Source organism: Oryctolagus cuniculus, chromosome 2, assembly GCF_051225735.1.
Source record: "Oryctolagus cuniculus isolate XC-2025 breed Fujian yellow rabbit chromosome 2, ASM5122573v1, whole genome shotgun sequence".
Lineage (NCBI taxonomy): Eukaryota > Metazoa > Chordata > Mammalia > Lagomorpha > Leporidae > Oryctolagus > Oryctolagus cuniculus.
Genome location: NC_142868.1, coordinates 5,200,788 through 5,222,549, shown reverse-complemented (window position 1 = coordinate 5,222,549; position 21,762 = coordinate 5,200,788). Strand labels below are relative to the sequence as shown.

The 21,762-nt window shown below is 52.3% G+C and overlaps 1 protein-coding gene and 2 long non-coding RNA genes across 4 annotated transcripts in view; 1 reads left to right on the top strand and 2 right to left on the bottom strand.

Annotated features, from left to right (window-relative positions):
- Window positions 1-338: 338 nt before the first annotated feature.
- Window positions 339-2,611, bottom strand: LOC149127676 (uncharacterized). The gene is made up of 2 exons (XR_016229746.1): window positions 1,311-2,611; window positions 339-619 (listed from the first exon to the last, which is right to left on the bottom strand). It is a non-coding gene; the product is annotated as an uncharacterized LOC149127676 (long non-coding RNA).
- Window positions 2,612-10,366: 7,755 nt separating this feature from the next.
- Window positions 10,367-21,762, top strand: part of SLC2A9 (solute carrier family 2 member 9) — a 142,500-nt gene continuing 131,104 nt past the window's right edge. The window contains exons 1-5 of one of the 2 annotated variants that reach the window (XM_051829847.3): window positions 10,367-10,710; window positions 13,347-13,631; window positions 13,876-13,978; window positions 17,079-17,177; window positions 19,440-19,536. In XM_051829847.3, the coding sequence (XP_051685807.3) occupies window positions 17,113-17,177; window positions 19,440-19,536 (162 nt within the window). In that variant the 5' untranslated portion in view covers window positions 10,367-10,710; window positions 13,347-13,631; window positions 13,876-13,978; window positions 17,079-17,112. Of the gene's footprint in view, window positions 10,711-13,346; window positions 13,632-13,875; window positions 13,979-17,078; window positions 17,178-19,439; window positions 19,537-19,860; window positions 20,002-21,762 lie in introns of those variants that run through there. The other variant, XM_051829863.3, reaches the window with a different exon arrangement.
- Window positions 19,108-21,663, bottom strand: LOC149127675 (uncharacterized). The gene is made up of 2 exons (XR_016229745.1): window positions 21,295-21,663; window positions 19,108-19,459 (listed from the first exon to the last, which is right to left on the bottom strand). It is a non-coding gene; the product is annotated as an uncharacterized LOC149127675 (long non-coding RNA).

Below are 21,762 nucleotides of genomic sequence, written 5' to 3'. Positions count from 1 at the left end.
TTTTTGAGTTTGGCCATGGAGTTTCTAACCACCCCAGTTTAGTTGACATAAAAACAACATTTTTTTTTTTTTTTAGGGCCGTGCATAACCCACCCCCATGAAAATGAGATTCAACCCCCGCCTGTTCTGTAATACTGAAATGCAGATACTGGGCTGCATCTGGGAGATTGTGGAAGATTTGTCAGGCAGAAGGGGCGGGCATCTCCACCTGGCAGGTTATCAGGTAGAAGGGGGCAGGGCAGGATGCAAAGGCCAGGCTGCCCGTGAAACATTGTCAGGATGACTGAGATGCAGATGCATATGCTGGACACATTAGGCCTTTATGTCACACACACATAAGCTCATAACTGACTTTCTGCCTAATATTTTCCCCTCAAGAGGTAATACCCAAAATTCTTCTTTGGGATTATGGATGGAGTTCCGTTTTCTGTAACTTCTTCGAAGCTGGCATGTGGGCGTCGAGGGGGATTTGGGTATTTCCTCTTGCTACCTGTCTTATGGTGTGCAACAGTGGCCTTGGAAAGACTGTGTTGCTCGGTCCAGAGGGCTGCTCAAGTCGTCCAGTGGAATGGGCTGGAAGTCTTGCCTGATGACCATTTGGAGTTCAACAGCTTTTAGTCTGTTAGAGACAAAACGAACAAGGGCATTAAAAACACACGGTGCAAAGAGAAGCATCAAGATTGCAGAAGTTAGCGGGCCAAGGAGAGGAAATAGCCAGGATTTCCATGACCAGATGTCAGGCCAGAAATCCCAGCTCTGCTTGGCCTGGTCCTGGAGCTGTTTGGCTTTTTCCAGGAAAAGTACAAATCTGGGTTTGTGCCTGTCTAGTCTGATTGACCCAGAGACAATTTTTTTTTTTTTTTGATATTTAGTAGCCAGTTTTGCTAGGAAGTTAAGCCAATGTACAAGACTAGAGTCTCAGGCTGGGAAAAGGACAGACTAATGAATTATTTACATTTAACCATTTATATTATGGATTATTGTGCACCCCCCCTCAAGAGATAGCCCCTTTAAGTCCTCAGTGAGGACCTGTCCAAATCAGTGTAGGGCTATCTGAGTTAGCTGTTACTGAAAGCCCTGTTTTTAGGAACTGGCAGGGAGGGCTTTCTAAGCTTAATGTTATTGGATAGACTTTTAAGGCCTGGCTGGGTGTGTGAGGCCCAGACCTATCCATGGGGTGCTGGAAGAGAATTGAAAGAGATGCAAATCTCCTTTAAGGGAGGCACCCTGTTGACTTGCATTACATGGATGCACTAGGAGGAGAGCTGAATAGGAGGCTGATGGAAATAAGCAACTTGCGTTTTACTGACCCTAGGCCATCCCCTCAATAGCAGTGGCTGGAGCTGGAAGCTGGGCAGAGGCTGGGCAGAGCCAAAGGCTTTTTAGCTCGGGGCCACAGGGTCAGCGGTTCTGAACCAGGAGTCCTTCGACACCCAGGGCAGTTCCGTGTCCAGTGGCCGTGCTCTTGGCAGGGCTGACAGAAGGCATTTGCTGTCACGACAGCTGCTTGCCCAATGCCCTGTCTCCTTATATCAGCAACAGGTGCCATTTGGGGTGCACTGGCCTTGCTGGGTCTCCTTGATGGCAATCACCATGTAAAGCAGCCATTGATTGGTCTGTTGCCTATCCTCTGCTGCTAGCTTGCTCCTTGTTTTCCTGGTTTTTAATAAAGTAGACCAAGGAGGCAGCCTCTGTGATGTCAGTCAAGTGAGTGCTTAACCCAACCCTGATTTTTGGAGATTTTTTTTTTATATCAGGGTGAGCTAGAAAAACTATGGTCATGGGCAAATTCTGACACTTAGTATTTTCCTGCGAGTTAAGACCGTGCCCATGAGGAGAACTATGACCCTATAGGTAAGATCAACTGTGGTGAGCTGCTTGCATACTTTTGAGGTCGTCAGTGTAACTTTTTACACTGAAAAATTGATCTAGTTGTCACATTATTTTATAGTTTAACCTTTGTTGTTGTTGTTGTTGTTGTTTGGGGCCCTATACTGTGGCCAGGCATTATTACAGAAAAGGTCAGTCATCCCTTACATAAGGTCTGGGGATCAAACCGTACATCACAGTGGAGAGTCCTGCAGAACAGTAGTAACTTCCCTTCTGGAAGAGAAAAGAGGAGAAGTGAGGCAGCGAGTTGGGTCTCTAGCCTGACTTTTTGGGCTTTTAGATTTAACTGGCAGTTTAACCAGTGTTTACTGTGTAGCCTGACTTAGAGGAGAAATTGTGGCAGAGGTCTCTGCCATTCTTTGGCTTCTGGGTATTTACCGTGTAGCCTGTGGACACTAGAGCTTTCTTGTGTTTCTGGAACCCAGTTTTCTAGCATCTGCCACATAACCATAACTTAACAGAGACAGTAGAGTACACAATGGATTAACATGAATTTTATGTCTCTTGTTGTCGAATAAACCAGAAATAAAAAAACCTTGTATATAAGAGTTTACATAATTTAGGATTATTTAACAGAGTCAAAAAAAGAGCTTACAGGACCTAACTCTAGAAATGGCAGAGTAACCGAATAAGCAAACACTGTTAAAATAGACGTTACAGTTTTTGCAGAAACAGATTCCAAGATTTATGATTTAGACCATTTTTAGATATTTACTAACATTAGTACACCCTTTTTTTTTTTTTTTTAAACCCCATTGTTATAACAGAAGATCAGACTTTAACATAGCCTTGAATTGTCATGTATGGACAACCTATGAGAATACATGTTAACAAACTTAAACAGTTTTTTTTTTATCAAATTTGAGATGTTAAAAATATATATAATATATTTTCCCAAGTTTTATTTAGCACTGATGCCTAGATGTCTTAAGACACTGAGTTATTAATGAATACCACACCATTATCTGAAATAGAAGTTAAAATTACATTTTTATGTTTTTAAGTAACATGAGGATAACACCTCCTGGACAGCAAACATTAGTGCATGTTTACAACTTTGAAAAGATCTTCCTCATTAAGAGAAACAAGTTTAAAGCATATCAAAGACATGTAAAACTGAGCAAGCAAGCCACTGAGCAAACCGAAGGGTGTTTGCATTACCTCAATTTTCTGAACCAATCTGCATTGGCTTACTTTAGTTAACAACATAAAGGCTTGTATACACAGAATTTACTCTTATTTTTATAAGACCACTTTAGCTGGAAAGCAAAAACATAAATACAGTATAGGTCTGACACCATTTATAACATTTTAATATATTTTATATAATTTGAATTGACCCAAGCAGCTGTTACTTTAATAAATTTAGAGTCTCATTCTTTGAGAGTTCCAGGGATCCGGCTGGAAGCCCAAAGTTGGAAGACTCGGTTTAGAATTTAAGCTGACAGAGAGTCAAACCATTTAGCCAAAATTAGTACATTTCTGATCAGTTGGGTAATCACTCAGACATTAAAAACAGATAAACAATGTAAACAACTTTGCATTGTAGTTTTCCCAATTAAGACTCTAATGGCAATAGAAAAACACGAAACCTTCAAGACAGGTGAATGCTCTCAGATGAATAACCCATTGTTTAGGTTTTTATTAGCTGCAAAGAGAAAAACCCACCAGGTTGGTAAGGGTTAATGGCTTAAGGTTCTGGCTCCCTTAGGTAAGACCAGCAGTAGTATTGAATTGGAAATTCCTCCAGGAGAGTAGAGAAAAAGCAACCCTGGGGTGGGGGCTCTGCCTAGAGATATTTGGCTATGCCTGCCTGAGTGTGGCAGGCCACATGAACTAGAATACAGTGCAGAGAAAGGCTGTGGTCCCCCATTTACAGGGAAGACTGCACACACCGTGGCCTGGCAGGACTAACCGTGGGGTTGGGTAAGTGTGCCATTTTACTAAGAGTGTTGGGAACCTCTTATAATTTAACCAAAGCCAGATCAATTAGGACTACTGCACACACTCAGTCAATTACAACAGATAGTTAACTTTAGCTTTTTTTTTAGATTTAGTCCTCAGGCAATCAAAGCTTAGCAACAGTAATACTTCACAAAAAACTTTAAGACGCACCAGAGCTACCATAAGCTGCAAAGACTTTTTACCAGGTTGGAAAGGGTTAACAGGTAACAGGTAACAGCTTTTCCCTAGGTGGAGAGACTTGTGGAATTTCCCTCTCCCTTTCTCCTGGCCATTGGTATAGGAATGGAGATGAGGAGAGCAAAAGAGTGGCAGAGGGAGCCCCCGGGAGGAGGAGGAAGGCAGAAAGCAATGAAGCTCCTCATGTCTGGGGGCTGAGTGGGGTTTGAAATCTCCTATCACTCAAGGTTACCCACTACCTAGTTGTCTGAGTTTACCTGGAGGGCCAATATTAGCCTCGACCGAAGCTAAGCCCTGCTCGCGTAGCAGTAGGCAGCGTGACCAGGCGTCCCTCTGAGAGAGAGACCTGATCCTCGGGTCGCAGTCCGGCCGCCGGGAAGCCAAAGCGAGCTCAGGGGGTCTCCAGGCTCTCAGCCAACTGCCCTTCCTAATTTCCCTCCCGTTCCTTACAATCCCTCTGGAGTTTCGGCCGTAGCTAAGCCGTGGCCGGGGGGACTCCGCGTTCTCGGAGAGCTGTGGGGTGCCGGACACTCAACGGTCACTTCCACAGATCCGGTCCCGCTTGAGGGAAGGAATACTGACCTTTGATGTCTTCTTAAAATCCCCGTCTGGGTGCCCATGACGGCCAGGCTGGAGAATGGCCTCTTTCACTCAGCGAATGAGTGGTAAATGGAATGAGCCCTCCGGGGGCCAATCCACTCTGAGAGCAGGTCATTTAGAGACCCAGAAAGACTGCCACTTTACCTTTTTGACTGACAAAGAAAGGTTATGTGCCTAGTGGCTTACCTCTGACCAATGATTCAAAGTTAGAGACAAAGTTGTAGACACAGTCTGGCCCATGTTAGCAGACAACACAATGTACACAAACAAACAGCGTAGAGAAGCAGCATACAACGACCACACAAATGTCTACCAAACGGGAGCCATCACGGCATCCCAAAAATGCTTAACAAATACAAAAGACTAACGAGCTCGATCAAATACCAAAGTTTCGGCAGTACAAACAAAATGTGAGTCTCTGCAGTCTATTTCCCTACTGCAGGCAACCCACCAAACAGGAAACACTGGGCGTCCCCAGTTCTCCCTTTCTCCTGGGGCGTCCCCCGGGATGTGGTCTGTGGCTCTGGAGCACGTCTGCCCGCCACAGTCGGGTGGAGCTCTTGCTCGAGCCCGACAACCACGCTGCCGATTACAAACAAATAACAAACCTCACCAAACAACAAATCAAAGTGTACACGTTCAATCAAAACAATAGGCACCTTACTCACCCCGAGAGATATCCGTTGGAGGCGTCCACAGGCAGCAGTCAGATCTCGGTGGAACCTCCAAATGTTAGGGTCTAAAAAAAAGCCCACTGCCCGAGGAACGACTCCAAGAGACTTTTTCTCTCATGCAACCAGCAAAGGGTTAAATTTATTGATCCAACATGTTGGGGCCCTCTGACAAGGACAGAGGAGCAGTGAGGAACTACAGCATAGGGTTTATAAAGGCAAAAACCACAAAATCGGGAGGAGGGAGAGAATACACGATTGCTAAGCGGTTGCTAAAATCTTACAATCAGCAATTATGATTTTAAGACATAGACAAATCACATCTTCATTATTAGCCCAGGTAACCCAGGTGCAACCTTTCTACTTTTAAGCTTGAGCAATCATGCTAGGGGGTTTTTGTGCGTTGCCAAGGGTGGTGTAGTGCACTGCTATTGTCCGACTATTTGAGATCATAGTTTCAGACCAGAGTCTCACGGTGGGGGGGTTGCTTTCCCAGAATGCAGTCTCAAGTGCTCCAAAATGGAGTCCCTACTGTCAAGGTGCTACTTTACTCTGTCTTATTTTCACAGCTGCACCAGGAAGGTTTAAACCTGTAAGCTTAAGCTTAACTTTTGACACCCATACATATACAATTTTAACTCTTCATCTGAGGTTCATCTGAGGTTCAGTACCCAGCTCTTCTCCCGACTCCAGCGTCCTGGGAGGCAGCGGTGGTGGCTCAAGTGACTGGATCCTGGGAAACCTGGGCTGAGTTTCTGGCTCCCGGTTGCTGCCCTGGCCCATCCCCTGCTGAGTTGGGCTTTGAAGCGTGAACCAGCGAATGGGAGCTCTCCTCTGTCTCCCTCTGTCTTTCTGTCTCTCACACTTAACAAATAATAATAAAATACATCGGGAGAATTTATCATCCTGCTGTGCTTTGAACCCACCTCAGAGTCAGCTTCTAAATACGGAGCTGTCCCCGGCTGCCCGGGAGCAGACCTCCTCGCTCACTCTGGAGAACACACAGTGCGTCTCATTGCCGGTCGGGGAATTTGAAGCCGACTGCACTGGGTCAATCAATAATGCAGCTTGGTTTTGCAAAGTGCTCAGAGCTCTCGTACAATTGGGCTTTGCCGAGAACGAAGGTCATAGGCTAGCCTATTAGCCCTGCAAACAACTGAATAATGAAAACCTGGTCTCCATAATGCTGATTAAAGCTTGGCTCTTCTGATCCTAGTGAGATTTGATGCCATTTTTTATGATCCTGGGGGAAGCCAGAAGGAGTTTAGAACTGAGTGACAGTGATAAAACCAGGTCAGTTACAGGGTGATACACTCAAGCTTAGCACACTGGGTCCCTGTGGCCACGCCTTTAGGAAGCCTCTTCTCTGCTGTTGCTAAAACCCAAGGCGCAATGCTCCCACCCCACCCCCACCCCCCCGGCTCTTCAATCCAACCCCACTGGAAGGCAGAGCAGCCACGTCCCCACTCCTGACCTGGTGGAGAAACACGAGGCTCGGAGCCCAGCCGCTAGGGTTGAGTTCTCTGCAATGAGCTTCCTGGTGTTAGAAAAGACAACCCTCGGAAGTCTGAGCCTCAGTTTCCAGATCTGTAAAATGGGCATGGTAACGGCCCTGGTGGTGGGTCTTCCGGGGGACACCCTGGCAAGTGGTCTGCGCGGTGGGTTCCTGGATGAGAGAGGCCTGTTTTCTCCTGGACTCAGACCACAAGGACTGGGAAGACATGCATCCAGCCCAGGCTTTCTCAAAGCATGGAAGCCGGAATGACTTTTGGTTGTTTGCAAATGAACCATTTTTTTGCTTTTGTTTTTGTTTTTGTGCTTGTTTTTCGAGAAGTTTTAGGTCCACGACGAAGCTGAGAGAGGCAGAGAGTCCCCATTTGCTCTCTGCCCTTGCACATGGATGCTCCCTATTATCATTGCCCCCCACCCGAGTGGCACCCGTGTTACAGCAGGCACCCTGTGGGCGTGCACCGACACAGCCCAGTCACCCAGTGACCGTGGGTGCGCCCGAGCTCCCGCTTGGCTTCCCATGCAGCCTGGTAGTTTGGGCAAGTGCACACTGACAGGTGCTGTCATCATAGTGCCACCCAGAGTTTTGACATGTATTTATTTATTTTTGACAAGTAATGGTATGGATATGAAGGTATTTTCAAAAAGGTCATGGAAAATGGAATTTAAAATCTATTTTTGTGCAAAAATTTTAATCCATGCATATGAGGGAGTTTTTAAAAAGTTCATGAAAATGCATGTGACTGAAAAACAAGCAGAGGCTACAAATGTTTTGTACAAAATAAATATCTTTTAACTATTTCTCCACAAACATTTTTTTAAAGATTCATTTTTATTTGAAAGGCAGAGTACAAAGAGGCAGAGGCAGAGAGAGAGAAAGAGAGATCTTCCATCTGCTGGTTCACTCCCCAGATGGCCTCAACGGCTGGATTAAGGCCAATCTGAAGCCAGGAGCCAGGAGCTTTTTCCAGGTCTCCCATGAAGGTGCAGAGACCCACGGACTTGGGCCATCTTCCACTGCTTTCCCAGGCCATAGTAGAGAGCTGGATCGGAAGTGGAGCAGCAGGGAACTTGAACTGGGGGCCATGTGGGATGCCAGCACTGCAGGCGGCAGCTTCACCTCCACAAACTGGGGCTCCAGCACTTAGAAAATCCTCAGGAAACCTTGGTTGAATGGATGATGGATGGATGGAAGGAAGGGCGGATGGGTGGGTGGATGGATGGACAGACGGATGGACAGATGGGTGGAAGGAAGGACGGATGGGTGGGTGGATGGGTGGGTGGATGGATGGACAGACGGGTGGAGAGATGGATGGAAGGAAGGATGGGTGGATGGATGGATGGACAGACGGGTGGATCGATGAATTTCTTTCCCAGGGGACATCTTGTTTGGCAAAACACAGCAAGCAGGGGTCAATTTGCAGTCTTGTCTGCGGCTATTCTTCAGAGGGTTGGAGCCTCACACAGGCAGCTGTGACATTTATGGCACCAGGGGCTCACTAGGGACTATCAGGGTGGAGCGAGGGGACCAAGTTAGCTGTCCTGGGCAAAGAGGGAGGGCAAGACTTCAGGGGCCACTGAGTCTGCCTCCTTCCCCAACCCCTGGAGGAGGTGCCTTTCTGGCCACCTGCACCTGCTCACTACTCCCAGAGCAGCTGCTCCTCAGGAAACAGGGCAGGAGAGCTCAGCAGCCCCCAGCGCTGGCCCACCCCCAACTCCCAGCCACTTCCTGGTCCCGCCATCCTGGGATTTGCTGCCTTGTTTTCTCTCCCCTGCCCCTTGTCCTGGCCAAGACTTAGCAGGCACGGACAAGCAGCTGCCCGCGTTGGAAGGTGAGGGGATTTGGAGGTCTCCCCTCCAGACCCACTATGGATTTTCCACCCTTGGAGCAGCTGTCACTGAGCCATGGCAGTGGCTGCTGGCTGCCCGGGAGCAGCATGAACGAGGCAGTCCAGAGCGGGCAATGGGCAATGCTTGCTCCCGGGTGGTTTTGCTGTTTAGCAGGAAGCTCCTTCCTGCCAGAGAAGCCACTGGCAGGTGTCCCCATCCTGGTGCAGGGGTGGGGGCCCGGGGCTTCTTCCTGTGCAGGCAAAAGAAGGGTCTGCTGCACGGAGGCAGAGAGTATCCAGACTTCCATGCAGAGCCTCAGTGTGCAGCCAGGGAGGGGAGGGGGGGCAGCCGCAGGGAGCCCCAAGGCCAAGGGGCCCTCAGAGACCCTGCTGGCCCTGCGAACTTAAGCCCCAAGGAGAGAGCAGGAGACAGGTGAGGACACAGAGCTCTGCCGAGCGTGTGACTTGACGGAGCCCATCACTTCCTCACATCTCCCCCGCTGACTGCCTCCGTGGAAGGGGCTCATGGACTGAAGCCCGTCTTGTCCTCAAACAAGCACAGCGGTCTGCTCCCTTCACTCATCTGTTCATTCCGTTAAGTGGCATATTGGTTTCCACCCCTCTTTCCTCCTGCTAATTAAATGATTTAACATCCAGGCTCTGTTCCAGGCGCTGGATGCAGCAGGGAGCACAGCTTGGCTGGGCTGGGGCTCCAGGAGGAGAGGTTGCACTCCAGATGGTCTGAAACTCGGGCTAGAGGGCTGGGTGGGGGTGAGGGAGCAGTCTAGGGGTAAGCAGAGCCCCAGAGACAGCAAGGGACCAGGACCCCAGCACCAAGGGGCAAAGAGCAGGCAGCGGTGGGAGCCGACTGGGGCTGCTGCTGAGGGCATGCAGCCCTTGCCCGAGCTGCTGAGACAGGACGCTGGGGATGCCCAGGGAAGAGGGCAGAGGCAAGAGAGGTGGGGGCAGGGCCTGGGACAAGGGTCAGAGTTCAGAGCCATCAGAGGAGGTCTGGACATAACAGGGACTAGATCTCACACAACCAGGGGCTCGGCAGGTGCAGCTGTGGACAACGGTAGTGCTGTTTCCCGGGGAGGGGCTGGCCCTGGACATAGTGAGTCTGAGTGCCTGTCACTCACCGGAACAGAATTGCTGAGCATTCAAAGGGGACGGCGCAGGCCCAACAGAAGACTGTCCTCAAGTCCTGGCTATGCCAGCCCGGCTGAGCCACCTCATCAGCTTCACTTGGTCCCATTAAGTCCGAACTTCCTGATTTAAGTGTCCTAGGGCCAATGTCACGTGGGCTGGCCAGGAAGGTGGAATACAGGTCTGCGCCAAGATAGAAATGCGGGAGTTGTCAGCAAACGGAATGGGAACAGAGCCACAGACCAGGCAAGCTGCCCGGGCAGTGAGCCCAGAAAGGAGAGGGTGAGGAGGAGGAGGAGTCCCCTAAGGAGGAGGGGGAAGGCAGCCACTGAGGCAGGAGAACAAAGAAGGTTCATGTCCCAGGGGCCACTGCCTGGCAGAGGTGAGCAAGACAATCCTTGGCTTAGCTGGCTGGTGAGAGGGTGCTGGTGACCAATCCTGCCAAGGGGTGAGGGACAAGGAAATCAGACTGGGGACTTCCCAGAGCCTTGCAAGTGTCTGCCTCATCCTCCACCATTCCCATTGGCCAAACCGCCTCCGCCCCCTCCCCCGCAAATGGTAGGAATGCCCTTTCCCCTCCTCCACCAGGAAGCCTGCCTGGATCTGCTTCAGCAGACCCACGTCAAGCCCAGCTCATCGCTCACTCATTGTGTGGTCTTGGACAAATTGCCAAGCTCCTTCAGCCTCGGCTCCTCTCCTGGAAGGGAGAGGGGAACAGCAAGGCTCCGAGAGTTGCCGTGGAGACTGGCAGAGGTCAACCCACAGGTGGCCCTGGAGGTGCTGGCTGGATCGGCATGGCCGCTGTCTGCTGACACCAGCACAGCCTGTTTCCCTCCGCAGACGTCACGCCCGACTCCTGCTGCCTGCTCTGCACCTGCTGGGGCCTGTTCAGAAGAGACTCTTCACCCCGGCACTGAACGCAGGTGGGTATCGGGCCCCACTGGGGGCCTGTCCGAGGTTCTTTCCCTACAGGGCTCCATTCCCTGGTTGCCCGGATGTGCCTGTCCAGGTTTCAGGAAAATCCAAGCTGGCCAGCGTCTGCTGCACAGCTGCCCCCTAAGACCCCTGAGCCCCGGGCTGAGTCTCCATGGGAACAGCGAAGTTGTTGAGACCAGCTCTGGCCACTGAAGGCTGCTGGGCTCCCATCAGGCAGACAGGCCTAAGAAAACTCTTGATGAAATGGCTAAGTTTAAATGTTTACCTTATACCCTCTGGATTCGATGAATGATTGACTTACAGCTGTCAAAAAAAGCTATGCCCTGGGAGTCTGCTAGGTGCTGGATGTTAAGTCCACATATGTCTACTTAGCCCTGCCCGGGGACAAGTTGTCGTCCTCGTGCTGTAGGTGAGGACACTGAGCTCAGAGAGGTTCATGGAGTTGCCTGAGGTCACACAGCGGCTTGGCAGCAGAGCCAGGGTTTGCAGCTGAGTCCCCATGGGTGCCAAAGCCTTGCCATTCCCACTCCAACCAAACTGAGGAGCAGGGAGGGGCTGAATCCCGGAACCCTCAGCTTCACTTTTCAACGGAAAATGCTTGCAGAAGCCTCAGGTGCTGCCTGTGAGTTCGCTGAGTTTTCCCATCACAAAGGATTGCGTGCTTCTTCCTTCTTTCTCTTCCCACCCAAGTCGTCCGATCCCTCCCGGGTTCAAGCCGTGCTGCTACGGGAGGCTGAAAGGAAGAGAAGGCAGCTGAGACCACGGCCACAACAGCTCCCAGGACCACTGGGATCCTGATCAAAGCCACTGGGACCGAGCAGGCTGGGCTCCAGCAGAAAAGGAACCTGGGGCTTGGGTGGTAGGAGGCTCATCGCCAGCCAGGTGGGTCTCTCGTTCCAGGTTTCCAAGGGCAGGAGAGACTGCCTGGGCATTTTGACCTGGCAAGTCAGGCAGTTAGTTGATCAGTAACGAAATCCTCGTGGATTGTGTGCCAGACCCCATTCTGGGCACTGGGGAGGCAGCAGTGGGTACAAGAGACAAGGTCCCAGCCCCCATGGAGTTAAATCCTGTAGAACAGGGCCAGCATTGTGGTGCCGTGGGCTAAGCTCCCTCTTGCACCACCTGCATCCCACAACGAGCACCGATTTGAGCCCTGGCTGCTGTTTCTTATCCAGCTCCCTGCTAATATGCCCGTGAAGGCAGAAAAAGATGGCTCAACTACCAGGACCCCTGCCTCCCACATGGGAGACCCAGAGGCACTTCCAGGCTCCTGGCCTGGTTCTGGCCATTGTGGCCATTTGGGAAGTGAGCCAGTGAATAGAAAATTTCTCCCTCTTTCTCTGTGGAGGACACGTGGTTGCCTGGGAGACTGCAGGAAGGCTGGGGAGGAGGCGTGGGGGCAAGGGAGAGTGCAGAGAGTGGAGAGGTGGAGTGGTGGATACAGCTCCTCACTGAGGCCTGGGTACCTGCTGTAGGCACACAGCTGGCCAGCACCAGAGCCAAAGTCTTGTTCTTGTGGCTTCTACCACACTGAGGCAGGAGGATGGCATGAACCTGGGCTGTGGCAATCAGACTGGAGTGAGTTCTGGGCCCACTGTCGGGGCTCTAAGCGCAGGGTCACATGGTCTGCCTTTGCTGTAGGGGTCACCCTGGAGACTGCTGGGTGGCGAGTCCTCTAGGGGGCAGTGGGAGTCACCCAGGTGAGAGAAGATGGGCGTGGTCTGCTCCAGGTATAATCGTGAACAGCACTTCTGAGAGCTGCGATTCTTTGGACGGGCAGCAGGAAGCCATGGGGACATAGGAGCCTTGGCTTTTCAGCCTGAGAAACTGGGGGGAGCCCGAGAGAGGAGGAGACTTGAGGAAGAAGGGATTGGGCAGGGACATGGGAGGTGCAGCCTGGGACCTGGTGTGTTTGAGAAGCTTGAAGCCCAGGGCAGGCACTGACCAGGCAGGTGCGCCTGTGGGTCTGGGTGTTGGGGCAAGCCTGAGCAGAGACAGAGTCGGGGCTCAGCAGCACATGGACGGGAGGATGGGGTCACCCTAGAGAGAGTGGGCAAAGAGAAAGGGGCTTGGTGCCGAGCCCTGAGGTGTTCCACGAGAGGTCTGGCAGGTGGGGCAGCAGAGGAACACCAGCCAACCAGCGAGGCAGCTAGAAGCTGGGAGAGAAGTTTCTAGAAGGAAGAGGCATGGCCTTTTGCATAGGGAGGTTGCAGGGAACTGACTGTGGATCCTGGCATGAAGGAGGTCACTGGCTTCCTCGGTCACTGTAGCTTCAGGGGTGTAGGGGTCTGGAACCCCACAGGCAGGAGCCAAGAGGAGAGTGGGAGTTGGCAAGTAGGGACAGTGAATTCTCTTGGGGGTCACTTTCCCATAACAGGAAGCTGTGGGTTCAAGGGAAGTTTGTGGTTTTTCTTTTAATCGCCGTGCAATCACATTGCATGGAATTAGCCCTGCTAAAGTGGAAAATTCAATGGCATTTACTGCAGTATCATGTAAACACTACCTCCATCTGGTTCCAGAATGTTCCCATCACCCCAGAGGGCAACTGCTTCTGTACTGAGCAGCTGCGTGATCCCCCCCAGCCCTGAGCGCCCACTGATCTAATCTGTGTCTCTGATTCCAGGGATCAGATCACCTGCTGTAGCAGGTGCCAGGACATTATTCCTCTTCATGGCTGAATAATATTCCACTGTACAGGTGGACCACATTTTGTTTATCATCTCTCAGCAACATGGCGTGCATAAAGCAGCAACAATGACAATGGCCATGGCCCAGCATCTCTGGCGACATGGACGGAGCTCACCATCATCCTGTTCATCTAGACCTGGGACTCCACCCACCTACATTTCATCTGCCACTGCTTCAAAAACCTTCTCTACCACTCCACTTGGCCTTCCCCGGGGCCCAGGTGGGTTGGTTCTGTGCTGACCACAGCCTGGTGTTGGGAGGCAGAGCCAAGGTCAGTCCTTTAGTCAGCAGGAGCTTGGCAAAGCCACCTCTGCCCTGGGATTGCCCGTGGGTGTGTTTCTGATAAGCTGAGGCCGGCACGAATCGTGACCTTAATCATTTATCACGTATCAAGATGGGCAGCTGAAAGTGTTGACAGTAGCATCTGGATGCAGAGTAATGATTAACGCTGTTTTCTACCCCAGTTCCCCAGGTTCACATCGGACTCTAACGGGAAGCGATCTATCTGTAAAACGTATTCTGGCTACTCTTTAGGCTGGAGCAGGTGCGGGGAGCTGTGGAGTGCAGGTGAGTGACGTGCACAGGGCTGGGTCTGCTTCAGGGGGATTCAGGAGTGACCAGACTCACAGAGCAGCTGGAACGAGGGGCTTGGAATTCAGCGTTACAGGGTCTTGGTGCAGATGGAGTGAGAACGTGCATGGACATTGTGTAGTGGAGCGTGGGAAAACACCAGTCTAAAAACAGAATCAGCCACGAATGACTGTGGCCGAGACTTATTCCAGTGACAATCTGGGGATGGCTCTCTCTCTGTTCTTCCCTCTCACACCCGTCCTTCTATCCTCACTCTCTCCCCCTCTCCCTCTTCCTCCTGTTCCTATTTCTCTCTCTCCTTCTCTCTCAAAGCTGATCTATTTTTCACATGCACTCACTTTTTTCTAGAGATTTACTTAATTTTTATTTGAAAGTCAGAATGACACACGCGTGCGTACACACACACACACACACACAGATCTCCCGTGTACTAGGTGACTTCCCAAAATGGCCACAACAGTGAGCCAGGCTGAAGCCGGGAGCCAGGAACTCCAGCTGGGTCTCCCACATGGGTGCAGGGGCCCAAGCACTTGGGCCATCTGCTGCTGCCTTCCCAGCGCATTAGCAGGGAGATGGATTAGAAGGTGAGCAGCTGGGGCTCAAACCAGCACTCTGACAAGGATGCTGGGGTCGCAAGTGGTGGCTTACCTTGCAGTGGACAGCGCTGGCCCTCAGCTCACTTTCAATGCTGTGCTTTGGGGTTAGATTTAGCTGTCCCCCGACGTAAGATCAAAGAGCCACTGTGAGTCACTGGGGGCCCGGGGTTGTCTGCGGGGTTTCCTGCTCAGGGCTGTTGTTGGCTCCACACAGCCTTGCTTGAGAAGGCCACCCACTGGGGACAACGGTGCACATGCTGTGACTCCAGGCACTCCAAGGGGGGTGCTCTCCAGCTTGCGGGTGCCAGAGTCGGGGGGCCAGCCCTGCGTGCCCCGGGCCGGCCTGTGGTGGCGTGTGGGTGCTGGCCAGTGCCTCTGCTGCTCTGCCCTTCGGCTGGCTGACAAGCCTGCAGGCTGTGCGGGCTCGGATCCAACCAGCATGACAGGTCGGGGGCGGGGAGAGTCATTCTTCCAGCCTTGCCTGCTTTGTTTCTGAGAAGAACCCAGCACAGCTTCGGGCACTGAGTTTTGTTGTTATCACTAGCCTCAGTGATGGCAGCAGAGATGCTTTTCTAAATATTCGACCCCAGGGACAGCCTTCGTGGCAGCCGTGCAGATTGTCCAGAGCAGAGTCCTGGTGCCCTGTGGTGCTAGGTGTTGGCTTGGGCTGCTGGGTGGTGGGGGCCTCTGTGTGGCAGGGCGTAAGCTGCCCTGGTGGCAGGTGGGCTCTCAGGGGGCTCCGGCACTGGCTGCTCACCAATGGCCCAGCAGTGCTTGCATCCTGTAAGAGCTGGCACGGTCACGCCGGCAGGCGTGTTGGTCTCCGGCAGCACCGGAGCTACTGCAGGCTGGGAAGACGGGAGCTGGCCTTTCCCAGCCTTCACCACACACGGTGCCTGAGCTTTCGTCTTACGCATTTTACCTGAGTGCTTACTCTGCTATTTAAGCCTGGGAGCTGTTCTGAGGACGTTAAGGATTCTCTGGACCGACACCTAGTGGGCGAGCCCTTGTTGCTGTCTTTGACCTTTGACCCCACACCTTGCCCCCTCTCCTCCTCCTTGCTCCTCCTCTGTGAGGACACAGGCTCCTCCCCAGACACTGCAATCCAATCACGCTTATGAGAGTTACCAGCAGCCCCATGTGGCCACACGCACGTGACCGCCGATCAGCGTTCCACACAGCGTCTTCTAGAGCGCCTGTCTGGCCATCCCTAACCCCCGCCCCTGTCTTCGCCGACTCAGTCTCCTTCACCCTTTGCCGTCCCCATCTCCTCTTTCCAGGTCAGCGTCCCTTGGGAATCTTCTCTCTCCATTCTTCCTACACTTGCCTAATCCCAGGGGTCAGCTACCACTTACTTGGTCTGCAGTCCAGCCACGTCTGGAGCACCGTTCTTACTTCCAGATGTCCAGTCGACTTTTCTGCCTCGAGGCCTCATAAACTTCCTAGAACAGAAATTCTCGATTCCCCACCCACAAATCTGTTGCCTTCTGAGTCCCTCCCAGCTCAGTGAATGAGAGCAAGCAGTCATGAGAGCCCAAGGGTTTGCCAGGAGCTCCAGAGCCTGGTATATGCAGTATCCCTCCTCCACCAATCGTGAGATGCAGGGATGATCACTCTTTTCAGTGGACTGTTTGCAAGGTAGACTCCCAGGTTAAATCACGTGCCCTGGGCTGTGACTGATTGCATTGGCCTTGCTCTCCCTCCTCAAGCCTTTTCAAGCTGTCTGGAGATCACGTTCACCCCTGGACCCCTGCACAGCCACTGTCTGGTGTGAGTCCAGGGGGACATGGACAGTGTCATCCGTGTGCATCCCGGAGCTGACATGGTGGCATCTGCTCATGAAAGCTAGGATGAGAATGAACCCCAGAAGGCAGGCTGGGTGGTGTCTATGGCTTCCTGGCCCCATTCCACCCTCTCTGATCCTGCCCTGTGTCATCTCTTCCCCCACTTCCAGCCCACCCCACCCAGTGTGCTTATGGGGCACCTCTCTGGCCAGGCACCGTCAGACCATGGACGCAGGGAACAATCAGTTATGGACCCCGAGGGTGAGGCAGCTGGGAGGGAGGCAGCCAGGGTTCTCCAGGGAAACAGAACCAGCGGGAAGTGCATGAGGGTGCTTCAGACAATATGTGGAAAAGCATAATCACTAGATGCTCATTTTGGTGCAAAAACCCCTAAAATCCACGCATAGCTTTTTCCTAATAGACATTGCCCCTGAACTTGTGTACACACACACACTCTATCATCAGCCTGTCCACCTGGACTTATAAGGAACTGGCTCTGCACTTTTGGGGGCCGGCAAGCTGGCCTTGCAGCCTTGGTGTGCTGGCTGGGAACTCGGGCAGAATTTCCACGCTGCAGTCTTGAGGCTGAATGCCTTCCTCTTCTGGGGACCCCCGCCTTTCTCTTGAGGTCTTTGATGGGCGGGGCCCACACACATCAAGGAGACTTCTCATTGCCGGTGCTTTCATATCCCCCAGACACCTTCACAATGACCTGTAGACTGCGCTCCAGATGTCTCAGCACACAGCTGGGCACTTCAGACTAGACACGCCGAGAAATCAAAGGAAGGACCCAAGGTAGGTGAGCACAGAAACGAGAGGCAGCCTACGTTCTGATCCCTGCTGGCCTTGGGGGAGGTGCAGCGGCTGCACGGGACGAAGTGGCTCCGATTCCCAGAGGGAGGAAGTAGACGAACAGGGGGAGCTGAGCCCTGATCTGGAGACACAGGGAGGAGGAGAGGCCCATACAGAGGCCGTGGCAGAGAGGACACAAGACGCGTACGGCTTAAATGGAGGCCAGTGGACTGCAGTGTTCCTGAGGTGTGGGCTGGGATGAGAAGGGTGGCTGACCCCTCAGGGCAAGGCCCAGAATGTCCCAGGAAGGGTGGCCCATGGCAGCTCCCCAGCCAGCATTCTCACCAGGCCGGCTGAGAGCTACAGCAATGGCTCAGAGTCAGCATCCTATAAAAACCATGTGTTCTGGCCGGCGTCGCGGCTCACTAGGCTAATCCTCCACCTTGCGGCGCTGACACACCGGGTTCTAGTCCCAATCGGGGCGCCGGATTCTGTCCTGGTTGCCCCTCTTCCAGGCCAGCCCTTTGCTGTGGCCAGGGAGTGCAGTGGAGGATGGCCCAAGTGCTTGGGCCCTGCACCCCATGGGAGACCAGGAAAAGCACCTGGCTCCTGCCTTCGGATCAGCGTGGCGTGCTGGCTGCGGCAGCCATTGGAGGGTGAACCAACAGCAAAGGAAGACCTTTCTCTCTGTCTCTCTCTCTCACTGTCCACTCTGCCTGTAAAAAAAAAAAAAAAAAAAAAGTGTTCTTCCAGAACGGTATTCTCTGCCTTCTCTGCCCTCGGAAGCAGCGCATCCAAACATGTTCACACTCTACATGGCGACTTAAAGCTCAGGAGCTAAGTTTTTGAGAAAAAAAAATTAAGGAATTAAAAACCTTGTTTTTCTAAAGAAATAGTTCCTTTTCAGGGTAGAAACTTGGAAAACTATAGGAAAACCAAGAATGAGATACAAATGGGCTCCACTGGGAACGGCTGTTCATGGTGTGTGCTGTCTCCTGCATCTCCCCGCTGTGCTCACAACTACGGGCCTGGCCCCGATGGACCCCCGCTGGGCCAGGCCACTCCCCTCAGACGCCCACCAGCGGCCTGTGACATTTCCACAATTGCCTCTCCTCAAACCTGAACCTCACAAGACAAGGCAGGTCCTCTTCCTCCTCTGTAGCCTAGGATACTAGGGGCTTCATAAACGTGTGAGTCAATCATGTCATGTGTCGTCACTGTATTTTAAATTTAAGTAAAAAAGTCCACACAGAGTATCCATACATATGCTTCCATACCGTGGCTCTGTTCATAACACATCTAGGGCCAGCACTGTGGAAAATGGAATTATAAGGTATACTTATTTTGGTGCAAAAACATTTTGAAATCCATTCATACAAAATCTTCAAAAAGTTTATGTAAAGCAGATATTATGAAAAAACTATATATGGATTTCAAATTTTATGCCCAAATAGACTCATCCATGAATTCCATTTTCTATATACTTTTAAGAGTTCTTTTGTATTTTTAATGCTGACAAATGTATATTCATTTATTTTCCTTTTTCAATCAAGAACTGATTTATTATGAGCAGTTACCCCAGCATCAAATGTTCTCATATAATGTAATTTTTAAGGACTATATGAATTTTCATCAGATGGATGAACCATCATTTATTGAAACTTTCCCACTAGATGTTTTTCCTACCTATAAACACCATTTCCCTAACATGAAAAATGCTGCAGTGTTTATCTTGAACTTGAATCTTTGTGCAACCTTCCAATTCTGCTTTAGGGTAAGTTTTTGTAAATGGAGTAGCCCGAGTGTTTCCATGGCTCTAGAAACATATTTCCAAACTCCAGAAAAAGCTGTGCGATTTTCCACATCGGTCACGCCAGTGATCCTAAGAATGTTAGTAACTGTTTCCAGTTTGACAGGTGACATGGGCACTTCATTTTAATTTGCACTGATTTTATTTTCGCATCCTGGAAACAGATGGTCTAGTCGTTCCAAAATGTGCCCATCAGAAGAGTCCCCTTCTGAACGAGAATGCTCTGGAGAGCGGCCTGTGGAAGCCAACCCCACTTCTCCTACACGGGGAAACTGAGGCCAGCAAAGGGCAGGGAGGTGCCCAGGTCTCCAGGGGCCCCAGGTCCTCGGGAGGCTGCTGCTCTGTGCCTTCCTGGTGCCTTCCCCTGGTGTGCTTCTCAGCAAACCTGAAGGCCACCTCCTCTGACCGCCTCGTCTGTGACAGCAAGCGTCTGATGGCGTCTTCCTTTTTCTCAGGAACAACAAAATCTGCAAATCTGAAAAACAAACCATGAAGTTCAAGGAAAAGGAAGCAGCCGAAAACAGAGACAGCCATGTGGCGAGAAAGAAAGCGGTCAGTCCTGGATTGTCTCTGTCCCCTCTGTGGGCATGCTGGTGGCCCGGGCTGTCCCTCCTCTGGGCAGCAGGGTTTGGGTGAATTGCAGTCTGGCGGGGTGACACTCAGGGACTGATGGTGTCCCTGTCCCTGATCCACGGGGGACTTTCTGGACTGGGGCAGGGGTCTCCACTCCCGAGCTCTCTTCTAACAGGGACATTGGTGTGGAAGATTACGTCATCCTCTATAATGACCACTGAAACCCAGCCCAGTCCACCTGCCCCTTCCTCCAGGAAGTCTCGGGCAGCTAGAAAGACTCTCTCCCTCTTTGGACCTCCACAGGCCCTCTGTTAGAACCAGATCCGTGAACCTTCATCCAGAGGACTCTGTGCTGAACCTACCCCTGTACCTCCCATGTGGCTCTCCTGCTCATTCCAAGGCACTGTCCCCATTTCACAGATGACAAATGAGGCTCAGAGAAAGGTAAAGGCACTTCTCCAAGGCTATGCAGCTAGGACAAGGTGGCCCATGTGTGACCCATCTGTGATGGGTGTGAAGACCACCATGCCTCGGAAGTAAATGTGTCCACACTTGTCATAAGTCTGGTGGTAGAACAGTCCTGTTCACCACATATGAGCCTGGGGTGGGCTCATACATATGAGGGCTCCCACATATGAGGGCTCCCACATATGAGCCTGGGGTGCACGGTCCCCACCCTCGCTGAGCTCCTGTCCACAGGGGCAGGTGTGTGCGAGCCCGGAGGCAGGGTGGTGAGAGGCCTGGGGAGGCTTCTGGGAAGGGGTGGCACGGATGAGCGAGGCCGGGGTAGTCAGGAGGAAGGGCCTGAGCGAGGGCCAGGAGAACTAGAAGGAGCAAGAGCTCAATAAATACTTGCGGGTGGACGTAAGTGAGGCAAAAGTGCGTGTCAGAGCAGCCTGGACATGCCCGGCCCTGCCACATGCAGGACAGGAGGTCGCTGTCTCGGGATCTGCCCGAGAGCACAGGGCCACGGGCCAGGTGGGATGTGAAGTGGTGCAGGATTTGGAGGCAGACTGCTTCACCCTCTCTCTGAACTTCACTTCTCCCTCGCCGTCTGGTCAGGCCCGGCAGCTCCTCTGAGGGCTGAGGGAGGCTGGGTGATCCCTGGGATGTGAGCACGCTTGGGAAAGCAGTGTAGACTATGAAATGGGATGGGGCTGGGGGGCTGGTCGCCCTCCGTCTGACCTGATGCCCAGCTGGGCTGCACGTTGCATTGGCCACCTGACTCCTGGTGCCTCTTGGGTTTCCATTGCTGATGGGGAACCATGGATTGAATGCCAGTGTGGGAGGGCTTACCTGATCCACTGAAACAGATGAGCACAGTCCCCACAGGATGGCACAGGAGGTGGGAGGGTCCTCCACGACCAAGGATGTGGCTGTCCCCACCTCTCCTCTGGCCCCTCCTGAGCCTAGGCCCTGACCACACCCAACCATTTCACTCCCTGCCCCCCCCAGCACCCCTGCCTGCTGGCCTCGGTGCCATGCCCCCTCTGCCTGCATCCACTCCCAGGCTCACCCACCCTGTATGGGCTAGCCTGAGAACCACCTCCCCTAGGACATCTCCAGGATCCAACTGAGATCCTCTGGTGGCTCCTCCACACTGCCCCGTGCAGTGCCCCACGCCTGCCTGTCCTGTCGTAACTCAGTATCTCCGTGTTCCAATCCCACTCTGAGCCTGCAAGCTCAGCAGAAGCAGCAGAATAAGTAGCCGAAAACCAACTCAAGAAGCAGCCAAACCTCCCAGGGGCGTTCCCAACCGACGGCTCCGCAGAATGACTCCCGGGGGCTGGTTTTCCTCTCTGGATGCCTTGGCTGCCTGTTGGCCTGTGCAGCACCAGGCCAGGCATTTTCACTCCCATTTGTTGCATTTGGGCAAAAGTGGCAGCTCAGCGTTCAGTGCCTTGCCTAAGGACAGGCGGTTGCAAAGCAGGAGGCAGAGCCATGACCTGTCTGTCCTGCCCTGGTCGTTCAGGAGGAGCCTGGGCCAGTGCCAGGTGCCCCCGCCTGCACCCCAGGAGTGCAGACTTTATAGGTAGGATAGAAACCTAAAACCTTGAAAATCGACACCTTGGTGGAGATCCTGGAGAGGAGTCCCAGGCCTCCTGATTGCTGTAATGACAGGGAGCGGAGAAAAAAAGTGTTGGCTAGTGTCCCATGTAGGCAGGTCCATCACCGCATTTCCTATTGGGTGCCCCCCCGCCCCGC